The sequence below is a fragment of the Saccopteryx bilineata genome, chromosome 6 (genome assembly GCF_036850765.1).
Source record: "Saccopteryx bilineata isolate mSacBil1 chromosome 6, mSacBil1_pri_phased_curated, whole genome shotgun sequence".
Classification (NCBI taxonomy): domain Eukaryota; kingdom Metazoa; phylum Chordata; class Mammalia; order Chiroptera; family Emballonuridae; genus Saccopteryx; species Saccopteryx bilineata.
The window spans coordinates 126,712,384-126,724,165 of NC_089495.1; the positions used below are offsets into that span (position 1 = coordinate 126,712,384).

The 11,782-nt window shown below is 54.2% G+C and overlaps 1 protein-coding gene across 1 annotated transcript in view; it reads left to right on the plus strand.

Moving 5' to 3' along the window:
* CCDC40 (coiled-coil domain 40 molecular ruler complex subunit) overlaps nt 1–10,328 on the plus strand; it is a 34,121-nt gene extending 23,793 nt beyond the window's left edge. Inside the window, exons 15-21 of the mRNA XM_066237136.1 lie at nt 113–326; nt 1,325–1,494; nt 1,611–1,702; nt 4,403–4,523; nt 7,415–7,603; nt 8,014–8,172; nt 9,286–10,328. Of these exons, the coding sequence (XP_066093233.1) occupies nt 113–326; nt 1,325–1,494; nt 1,611–1,702; nt 4,403–4,523; nt 7,415–7,603; nt 8,014–8,172; nt 9,286–9,537 (1,197 nt within the window). The 3' untranslated portion in view covers nt 9,538–10,328. The remainder of the gene's footprint in view (nt 1–112; nt 327–1,324; nt 1,495–1,610; nt 1,703–4,402; nt 4,524–7,414; nt 7,604–8,013; nt 8,173–9,285) is intronic.
* The last annotated feature ends 1,454 nt before the right edge of the window (nt 10,329–11,782 follow it).

Sequence of the window (11,782 nt, forward strand, 5' to 3'; positions counted from 1 at the left end):
AATCCTGGTGCAGGTGTAAGATCTCAGGGGTCTGGCCCTCTGCAGCCCACCCAGAAAACAGGCCTTTGCCTACAAGGAGACTCATATTACCTTTCCGCGAATTTCCTCTCAGGGGGAGGAGCTGGGGCCCCTGGAGCTGGAGAACAAGAGGCTGAGCAAGCAGCTGGAGGAGCACAGCATGAAAGTGACGCAGGGCCAGGTGAGCTGGCTGCGCCTGCAGCAGGAGATGGTCCAGGCCACGCAGGAGCGCGAGGAGCATCTGGCCTCCCTGAACCTGTCCCACAAGAAGGTGCACATCCTGGAGCAGAAGAAGCTGCGTATCGAAAGTAAGTGCCTTGTGCTCGGCACCCCGTGACTCCTACAGACCCCAGGGACTGCCCAAAGCCTTAAAGGCAGACACAACAATGCCTATGGCACAGCTTATGAATATGAGCCCAGGCCCACGGGGGGTCGCAGTCACAGTAGCTGACTTCAGGATGCTGCCAGAGTCGCGTGCAAGGGTTCTTTCCTGTCTGCGACAAGACGGCTCAGCTGAAATCACCACTATGGTGCGGGTCCTGGTTGTCCCCTGCCCAGGGAGCTAGTGACACCTCAAGCCCCAAACTCAGGGCTTCAGGAAGAGAACCTTCCTTCCTCTGAGGCTGAACTCAGAAAACTGCCCCACGCCCCACCCTCAGTCCCTGTCTCACTCCAAGTTGTGTCTAAATCCTAGAGGTTTCCCACATGCCAGGGTGTCTGGAGGGGAGGCGGGCATCCTTCCTGGTCGCCATCCACCTCACAGCCATCTGCTGAGGCATCCTGGTCCCTCTGGCTCCACTTGAGTCATAACTCAGGATCCACGCAGGTCAGCCCGGCCAGGAGGCCCCTCGGGATGTTGCCCAGCAGTTGGGGCTCCTCCCACGGGGGCACAAAGCACCTCATTCCTTCCCAGCGGTCCTGCCACCCTCTTGCCCTGACCTTGGGGCACCCAAACCCACCTGTTGGAGACTAGGGTAGTTGTTTTCCACCTCCTGCCACTGAGCTTGGTGGGGCCAGTGAGGAAGGACAGGACCCTGTTTGCTAGACATCAGTGCCCTGCTGAACCAGGAACCTGCATATCATCCTTTATCACGTCCCCCACCTGCTTGTCCTCCAGGCATTGGTCCTTCCAGGTTTTTGAAGGGACAGACTTTGGAAACCAAGCAGCAGAAAGACCCTTTTCCTCTCCTTTGGCCCTGGGGGAATGTGATTGGGGGAGGGGGAGCTGTGGGAGGACACAAACCCTGCTCTCCAGTCTCGGGGGCTGACCTTTGGCTGCCCCCTGGGTCCCCACTGCCTGGCACAGAGAAGATCGACCAGGAAAGGAAGGAGCACAGGGACATCGAGCACCATATGAAGCACCTGGACACTGACCTGCAGAAGCTCAATGTGCTGCTGAGCAGGAACTGCAGCAGCTCCGAGGACCTGCAGCAGGACAATCTGGCGACCGAGAATGAGTTTGTGCACGCACTCAAGGTCAGGCCCCACCATCCCTAAGGGCACAAGCCAGTGGGAGGGCACAGCTGTGGGCACACGTGTCCTCCAGTGTCCACCACACAGCTATCCCCATCCCTGTCCCCTGCCCCACACAGGCCTCTGAGAGGGAGACCATTGAGATGCAAGAGAAGCTGGACCAGCTGATCGAGGAGAAGGCGTCCATCCTCAACAACCTGGTGGAGACTGAGTGAGTGCTGTGCCAGGCACCCTGGCCCTCCTGTCCCTCCTGTCCCTGCCCCCACAGGGCCCCCGGGTGCATCTAGCGTCCATTTATACCCTCTGGGGCTGGCTGACTCCAGACATAGCTGACAGTCACTATGTGGTTCTGTTCCCCTGCCCTTGAGGGCAGCCCTCTCTCCAGACCAGGTATTGCTGGACATAGAGCAGCTTTCGTTGGGGGTAAATTTTTTAAAAATTGTATTATTTTTATGATGCCTGATTATGAAAGCAGTTCATGCTAACATTTTAATAGCTTTTAGGATATTGGTCTATCCAGGCTTTTTACTTCTTATGTCAACTTGTATCGCTGCGTTTACTGTTCTTAGCTCCTCTTGAAGTTACATATTCCACTCTCTCTGTCTTTCTGTCTCTCTTCTGTCTCTCGGTCTCTGTCTCTGTTTCTGTCTTTCTCTCTCTTTTTATGCCACAGGTTTGTCTATTTCAAGGGCTGGCAAACCTTTTTCTGGAAAGAGACATGGTAGTAAATGTCTGTGGCTTTCTGAGCCTTCCAGTCTCTGGAAGCCACTCGAGTCCGCTGTGGCAGCTCACGCGCAGCTGTGGACAGCGCATGAGCCCCGGGGCTGGCTGTGTGCCACTCGAGTCCGCTGTGGCAGCTCACGCGCAGCTGTGGACAGCGCATGAGCCCCAGGGCTGGCTGTGTGCCACTCGAGTCCGCTGTGGCAGCTCACGCGCAGCTGTGGACAGCGCATGAGCCCCGGGGCTGGCTGTGTGCCACTCGAGTCCGCTGTGGCAGCTCACGCGCAGCTGTGGACAGCGCATGAGCCCCGGGGCTAGCTGGGTGCCACTCGAGTCCGCTGTGGCAGCTCACGCGCAGCTGTGGACAGCGCATGAGCCCCGGGGCTGGCTGGGTGCCAGCCAAACTGCACTGAGAGAGGCTGCGGTTTGAATTTTACCTTCTTTTTTCCTGTGCTCTGCCTTTGAAATCTGCTGTGTGTTTTACACTCATCTCAAGTTCAGATGCACCATGGCCACAGGTGGCTGAGGAACCATGTTCGGGCAGGAGAGGCCCACACTGGCAACTGGTCGGTGCTGTCGACAGTGTCATAGGCCCAGGTCCTTCCTGTCACATGCTTGGCCCCCTCAGACCTGCAGACCAGACACCCACCTCTGCCCCTGCCTGGGATGCCAGTCAATGGGCCTCTGAGTGCTAGGTGCCATGGAGGTCCAGCATGTGAGCCCCACCTTCCCCTACCCTACACGGGGTGCTCTAGATGGGAGAGACCACTGGTCGGCCCCCCTTCAGGAGAAGGGGGTGGGTGCCGGCAGGCTGCCTGTTGTCCCTGAGCGCCGTGCCTGGGCAGCATGGCTTCAGGGGCACAGAGGAGAGAGGAGGAGGAAGGCAGGGCATGGTGGGATGATAAATGTACCCTCCACCTCCATGGAAACCACCAAGGCTCTGGCCCCAGACTGTTCTCCAGGGTGGACTGGCAGGAACTCAAGAGAAGATTTAGACCCAGGGATTTAGGTTGACCTCCCAATCCCAGAATGGGGAATATTGGTTCTTATTTAACAGTCATGCCTTTCACTTGTGCCTGGGTATGAAAATATGCTACCTGCCCCCTAAGGGCATCCCTTCATAGAAAAAAAGGCAAGGCCCTGGCCAGTTGGCTCAGTGGTAGAGCATTGGCCCCACATACAGAAGTCCTGGGTTTGATTCTCGGTCAGGGCACACAGGAGAAGCGCCCATATGCTTCTTCCCCCTTCCCCCTCTCCTTTCTCTCTGTCTCTCTTTCCCTCCTGCAGCCAAGGCTCCACTGGAGCAAAGTTGGCCCGGGTGTTGAGGATGGCTCCGTGGCCTCCACCTCAGGCACTAGAATGCCTCCGGTTGCAAGGGAGCAAAGTCACAGATGGGCAGAGCATCGCCCCCTAGTGGGCATGCCGGGTGGATCCTGGTTGGATGCATGCAGGAGTCTGTCTGCCTCCCTGCTTCTCACTTAAGAAAAGAAAAGAAAAGAAAAGAAAAGAAAAGAAAAGAAAAGAAAAGAAAAGAGGCCCTGGCTGGTTGGCTCAGCGGTAGAGCGTCGGCCTGGCGTGCGGGGAACCCGGGTTCGATTCCCGGCCAGGGCACATAGGAGAAGCGCCCATTTGCTTCTCCACACCCCCCCCCCTCCTTCCTCTCTGTCTCTCTCTTCCCCTCCCGCAGCCGGGGCTCCATTGGAGCAAGGATGGCCCGGGCTCTGGGGATGGCTCCTTGGCCTCTGCCCCAGGCGCTAGAGTGGCTCTGGTCGCGGCAGAGCGACGCCCCAGAGGGGCAGAGCATGGCTCCCTGGTGGGCAGAGCCTCGCCCGTGGTGGGCGTGCCGGGTGGATCCTGGTCAGGCGCATGCGGGAGTCTGTCTGGCTGTCTCTCCCCGTTTTCAGCTTCTAATAAAATAAAATAAAAAATAAAAAATAAATAAAAAAAGAAAAGAAAGAAAGACAGGGGCCTCCCCTAGCAACCACACGCAGTTGCAGATGTTGGCCATCATTCCAGGTCCTGCCCAGTGCAGAGCTATGCCCACTGCTGCTGGGACCGGACTTCCAACCTCCCCATCCCCACCATGGCTTCTCAATCCACAAGGAGCCCTTAGAGCTTGATCTCAAGGAAGCTTCGGGAAGGAAGCTACCGAGATTCTCTGGCTCTCACACGGCCTCTCCTGCCATCACAGACACCAGATCATGCTCTGGGAGAAAAAAATCCAGCTGGCAAAAGAGATGCGTGCCTCGGTGGATTCTGAGACGGGACAGGCAGAGATGTGCGCCATGAGGGCTGAGATCCACAGGATGAAGGTGGGTGGACACTTATGGGGGGGTAGAGGGGCCTGTGGCACTGGCCATGCAGGGGATGCTGGGAGTGAGCCGCCCCCGCACAGAGAGACTGGCACTCCAAGCACAAGGGAAACGCACTGTCTCCCTTGCCAACCTTACATCCGGGTGAGTCCTTCCTGTGCTGAAATAATTACAGGGCAACAAGGACACACACAGCCACGTGCATCACATTTCATGAACTGCTAGTTTATCAACCCATGTACTTCTTTGTCTTAAGATGCTGATTATGACCCTGGATCTCACAACCCACTAGTGAGGTGTGACCAGAGTCCCACTTGATAAAAGGGTTCAAAGAGCACACCCACCGTTTCCCCAGGGGCTCTCTCCTCATGACTGCTCTCTCTCTGATGTCACCTTTCGCTGGATTTCATCTTAGAAAGGCTGGTTATTAAATCACAGGCTGTCATTGAGCCAAAGGTCCAGGGCTTTTTTTTTTTTTCTTGTTCCTTAAAGATTTTATTTTATTGGGCACAACAGGAACTAAATTAATAAGGTCCAGGGCTGTAAGGACACAAATAAGGCCAAGTAATAAAAGTAAATGTGACATTACTTTCCCAAGGCTGTTTTTTTGTTTGTTTGTTTGTTTGGTTTTTTGTATTTTTCTGAAGCTGGAAACGGGGAGGCAGTCAGACTCCCGCATGCGCCCGACCGGGATCCACCTGGCATGCCCACCAGGGGGCCATGCTCTGCCCATCCGGGGCATCGCTCTGTTGTGACCAGAGCCATTCTAGCGCCTGAGGCAGAGGCCATGGAGCCATCCTCAGCACCCAGGCCAACTTTGCTCCAATGGAGCCTTGACTGCTGGAGGGGGAAGAGAGAGACAGAGAGGAAGGAGAGGGGGAGGGGTGGAGAAGCAGATGGGCGCTTCTCCTGTGTGCCCTGGCCGGGAATTGAACCCGGGACTTCCACACGCCAGGCCGACGCTCTACCACTGAGCCAACCAGCCAAGGCCCCCAAGGCTGTTTCTAATACTAAACCCCTCCAGCTGCTGAAGGCAGAGGAATTCTGATCAAATCCATATGCGTCTAATGCTTTAAAAACACACCCCGTTGTCCTAGCCATGTGGCTTTGCAGATAAAGCATCGACCCAGTGGGCCAGAGGTTGCAGGTTTGACCCCCTAGTCCGGGCATATATAAGAAGTGATCAATGAGTGCACAACTAAGTGGAACAACTAAGTGAAACAAGGAGCTGATGTTTCTCTCTCTCTCTTCCTCCCTACCTTCCCCTATCTCTCTCTCTAATCAATGGGAAAATTTTAAAAAACAAAACAAACAAAAAAAGCATTTACTTAACTTTTGAACCACAGCAGCCACGTCTGTTGCCGCAGCAGATATGCCCCTCTCAGCACAGCTCACACAAGCCCAGACAGGGGTGCCGCCTCCCTTGCTCCTACTGCTTGTTCCTCTTTTTCCCTTAACAAGAAAATGGGCTTTGTACATAGGAATTGACAACGTATTTTTAAAAAGCAATATGGAGGCCCTGGCCGGTTGGCTCAGCGGTAGAGCGTCGGCCTAGCATGCGGAGGACCCGGGTTCGATTCCCGGCCAGGGCACACAGGAGAAGCGCCCATTTGCTTCTCCACCCCTCCGCCGCGCCTTCCTCTCTGTCTCTCTCTTCCTCTCCTGCAGCCAAGGCTCCATTGGAGCAAGGATGGCCCGGGCGCTGGGGATGGCTCTGTGGCCTCTGCCCCGGGCGCTAGAGTGGCTCTGGTCGCAACATGGCGACGCCCAGGATGGGCAGAGCATCACCCCCTGGTGGGCAGAGCATCGCCCCATGGTGGGCGTGCCAGGTGGATCCCGGTCAGGCGCATGCGGGAGTCTGTCTGACTGTCTCTCCCTGTTTCCAGCTTCAGAGAAATGCAAAAAAATAAAATAAAAAATAAATTAAAAAAAAAGCAATATGGACATTAACCTATTCTTCAACAGTTACAAATGTACTACGCATATATCATAATTTATTGAAAGGAACCCAGGTTAATGAAAATTCAGGTTGTTTCTAGTTTGCTGTTTGGTCACTGTAAACAATGTTAACAACACTATCGTTACAATAGCCCCCATTCCAAGACTCAGCGTGGATGCCTAAAACAATTGATAGGAACAAACTCTACATATACAGTTCTTTTTTCATAGACATACAAACCTTTTCACTTCATGGAAGAGCTTTCTGCCTTCTCTGGCGTATCTCAGTTGCCAGCATCACTCCTCTTGCACTTTGGGGCCCTTATTACTAAGTAAAGGAAAGGTGACTAGAATACAAGCACCTCGACTCAACAGGCTACCAAATGACCAATAGGCAGGGAGCACCTACAGCGTGGGACACTTGGGACAAAGGGATGATTCACATCCCAGACAGGATGGGGCGGGATGCGGGAGAGTTCATCAGGCTACTCAGAATGGTGCCCATGTAAGATATATGAACTGTTTATTTCTGGAATTCTCCATTTGATTTGTTGGACCCTGGTTGGCCATCCATGACTAACTGAAACCTCAGATAAGAGGGCATGCCGTATATTAGTGGTTTTTCTTTGTTTTCTGTAGGCTAGATTCCCAAAAGTAGGATTACAGGGTCACAGAGTTTGTAACTTTTTGACTATACTAGAGTCTGACAGATTATTTTTCCAAAAATTACTGAGGGTCCTGTGTCCAGACCTCTCTGGGCCTCTTACCGCTTCTCAGTGGTTCTGTTTGCCTTTCATTCTCTATGAGGACTTTAAAATTATTCTTACCTGTTGACAAGGCCTCTAGATTTCTTGACCTCTGATGGCATCACCCTCATCGTCTCCCAGCCGGTTTGGTCGGGTATAGTGGGGGCAGACTGGCCTCCCACCCAGCCGCCTGCCCTGTGTACCCAGGTCAAGCATGAGCAGCTGCTGAAGTTGCAGGAGAGGTTGATTCGGGACATGGAGCTGGCCGTCGCCCACAGAGAGACCATCTCCACCCGTGCTGAGGAGCAGCACAAAATGGACAAGAAGTTGCTCACACGGACAGACTTCCACCACATGCAGACAGAGCTACAACGGAAGATCAGGGACCTTCACAAAGTAGGGAACTGGCCAGGGGACACCCTGTCCACAGGCTGGCGTCCACTTGTCCTCCTCACTTGTGGTCACCATGTGTCACCTGCCTCGCTGGCAGGCGTCACTGGCCAGGGACACCCTGTCCACAGGCTGGCGTCCACTTGTCCTCCTCACTTGTGGTCACCATGTGTCACCTGCCTCGCTGGCAGGCATCACTGGCCAGGGGTGCCCAAGCCATGATTGCCTCCAGGGAGGCAGTGTGGGCTTAGCTGGGACTCACACCCCGCACTACCCAGGTCACAACTCCCAAGAAGCAGGGCCTGTCCTTGTCCCCTCTGCGGATCTCCCACTTTAGGTACCCAGAAGGCTCAGCAGGGAAGCCTGCTGGAAAACCAGGACAACAGGGCCCCAGGGCGATCCTGTCTATCCCCTAGGCCACTGAGGAGAGCAACAACTCTGTCCTGGAGCTGGAAGAAAGACAAAAAGGCCTGGCCAACTCCCTCCTGGAGAAGCAGACGCAGCTTTCAACCATGCAGAGATACACTGAGGAGCTCAGAACCAACCTCGAGCAGCTCGGGGCCCTCAAGCGGCAGGTAAATAGGCCCCAGGGCCACTAGGGCTGTGAGAGCCCAGGCCACGGGGTCTGCCTGCAGAGCAGCAGTACACGCAGCCACGGGCATGGCCTCCTCCTGACTGGTTGAGTCCGACTGGTTCTTGGCGACCCTCTGTCCATCTCACATGCATTGGACTTTCTCTGTGGTCCAGGCACGACCTTGGGAACCACGGATGCTGAGTGGAATAGAAAAGACAACTCCTGCCCTTCCTGAGGTTATGTTCTGGCGGCAGGAGGACAGACTACAGTCAGGAAGACATCGTTTGTTAGACAAATATTTCCAAGAAAAGTAAACAGAGAAACAGTGTGGGGTGGAATCACTTTTAGATGGTGGTGGTGGTGGGTGTCGGAGGAAATGACATCTAAGTCAGACTTAAAGAAGGTGAGGGAGGGAACTCCCCCAGGAAGAAGAGACAGTGGGTAAAGCTGGAGCTTGAGACTGCCCCAGGGCTACCAGAGGCCCACAGGCTGGACTACAGGGCAAAGAGGGTCCTCCTTGGGGTCCGCGATCATGACTTTGGGCTTCTCCCTCAGGGAGGTGGAAAACATTGGAGGCGTTTGGGGCTGAGGGTGACATGTTAGCATGCAGGCTCATTGGCTCTGAGGATGAGTGAGTGGAAGGTGAAGGGTGGACATGGGAGGCCTGTTTGAGTCCATGGCCACACATAAGGAAGATGTTAATGCACAGACAGGGCCACCGCCTGCTGCAGGGCTCGTGAGCAGCCTTCCAGTTCTCACAGAATGTCAGTCATCTCAAAGGGGTTTCCTGCAAGTCTAGGTGTGGTATGAGCAGAAGAGGGAGGCCAGGTAAGGCCACGGGGTCTGGGCCTGGCCAACTGAGATGGGGAGAGAACAGAGGGAAGCATCAGGCAACAGGCATCTGACACATGGCCAGTCACCTGCCTCTTGGATGATGGAGGAAGGCTCCACCCATCCTCACCCCTTAGACGTGGGGACTCAGTGCCTCCAGCTGTCCCATTCCTGCACAGCTCTACTCTTTGTTTCTTTGAGTTTGGGTTTGTGTCAGGGATGGGGCCGTGGCTGTCCTCTTTCAGTTTGCACAGCCTGACGTAAGTCTCTTGTCCCACCCAAGAAACTCTTCGAGCTTGTGACCCTGCAGACGCGTCTCAAGCACCTCCAGGCGGTGAAGGACGGCAGATATGTGCTCCTGTTTTGTTCCAAAAAGTCACTGCTGGGGGAGCGCAGGCACTTGGATGACCGGCTGGCTGCCATCAGCACCATCCTCCACCATGTGAAGGACGAGTACCCCCAGTTTCAGGAGGCCTTGCTCGAGCTCAGACAGACAATCACCACCAACAAGCTAGACTCGCCAGGGCCCTCTTAGAGAGCAGCCTGGCCCGCATCTTCCTGGGCTGGCCCCCTGGGTAGAGACCAGGATTTAGTGTACTACCAGGGATTTAGTATCCTTTTGTGTCACTGAAAGCCATGCCTACCCTCAGAGAATGGCACTGAATTACGGTAGAGAAATAAACAGGCCAGCACCGTAGGAATTTTTTTCTAGCCACCCACAAGTTTAAACCAAGTCAAATCCCAATGTTCCCAGTTGCATTAGGCAAGTCTCCCATTTGCAAAGGCAGCGCCTATGAATGCAAACCCTGTGCCTCCACGGAGGACATGCTCATCTTTGTAAAACCTGGGTTTGTGGAGGGTCCCGTTTCTGTACGTGCGAGTGTCAGAAGGGACCTGTGCTTCCACCTCACCACGTGCAAGTACCTGTGCAGTCTTACGGGTCAACAGAGAAGGAACCCTATGGAGAGCAGGAGTGTGGTGGCCCTTAGGCCTCAACAACTCTGCTAGAACACACCTGAAAACCCACCCAGCTTCGCATCCGCAACTGGCCCTATTCCTGTCCCTCCCCCACTCCCCACTGGAAAACGTGGGTCCCTTCTCCTGCCCCCATTCCCAGTCTGGGCTAAATCCAGATTCTCAGCTCACCTGAGAAAGTGCAGGGTCAGTGACCCCACGGGGATGTTTACAAGACCTAACAACTTTAGTAAGACTGAACATGCTCCTGCCTTCATTGTCACTTAAGTGTCCTCTCACACCCCATTCCTGAGTACCTGTTACCTGTGGCTTTCCTGCAATAAAAAGAGTATCAAACAAAGTAATTTCACTTACAAGCTTCTCAACAGAAAAAAAAATTTTTTTCTGAATATGGAGAAAGGCATAGTCATTCTAAAATTTTTGAGAAACTCAAAAACCATTAAGAAAGAAGCAGGGACACCCTCTGTCCCCAGGCCCAGAGGCACCACTGTCTGTGCCTAACGGGTCCTCCTGTGTTTTCCTACTAAGAACTCCACTTGGCGGCCCTGGCCGGTTGGCTCAGTGGTAGAGCGTCGGCCTGGCGTGCAGGAGTCCGGGTTTGATTCCCGGCCAGGGCACACAGGAGAGGCGTCCATCTGCTTCTCCACCCCTCCCCCTCTCCTTCCTCTCTGTCTCTCTCTTCCCCTCCCGCAGCCAAGGCTCCATTGGAGCAAAAATGGCCTGGGCGCTGGGGATGGCTCTGTGGCCTCTGCCTCAGGCGCTAGAATGGCTCTGGATGCAACAGCGACGCCCCAGAGGGGCAGAGCATCACCCCCTGGTGGGCATGCCGGGTGGATCCCGGTCGGGCGCATGCGGGAGTCTTTCTGACTGCCTCCCCGTTTCCAGCTTCGGAAAAATGAAGAAAAAAAAAAAGAACTCCACTTGGCAAGATCACATTGTGTTTGGCTTCTGGGTTTCACTTTGAGAAGTCAGTTAAGCCTCAGTGGTAGAGCGTCTGCCCAGCTTGTGGAAGTCTCGGGTTCAATTCCTAGTCAGGGCACACAGGAGAAGGGACCATCTGCTTTTCCAACCTTCCCCAGCCATGGCTCCAATGGCTTGAGCAAAGTTGGCCCCAGACATTGAGGATGGCTCCATGGCCTTGCCTCAGGTGCTAAAATAGCTTGGTTGCTAAGCAGCCCCAGATCTTCAGAGCATTGCTGCTGGTAGGCTTGCTGGCTGGATGCCAGTCGTGCATGTGTGAGTCTGTCTCCTCCTCCTCCCTGCCAAGAAGAAGAAGGAGTAAGCAAGAGAAGGAGGGAAGGAGGGAGGGAGGGAGGGAAAGAAGGAAGAAGCCTGACCAGGCAGTGGTGCAGTGCATAGAGCATCGTACCGGGACGCAGAGGACCCAGGTTCAAAACCCCAAGGTCGCAGGCTTGAGCACAGCTCACCAATTTGAACCCAAGGTCACTGGCTTGAGCAAGGGCTCACTGCTGTAGGCCCCCTGTCAAGGCACATATGAGAAATCAATCAGTGAACAACTAAGGTGCCACAACTTCTCATCTCCCTTCCTGTCTGTCTCTCTGTCTCTGTCACACACACACACAAAAGTTGGCTCATCTAAACGTGCTTTCTCATTTTATGAAAAATTCCTTGTATATGTCAACTAATGTTTTCACAATAGGTTTTTATGGGTTGACAGTGTTTTCCTTTTCCTTTACGCAATAAGTAAGCTTAAGCTAAAATTGTTTCCAACAGCTGTTGTCTCTGCCATTTCGGGGCTGAACACCTGTGCTCGCCTTTCAGGCTAGACTCGCAGCAGGTGAGCA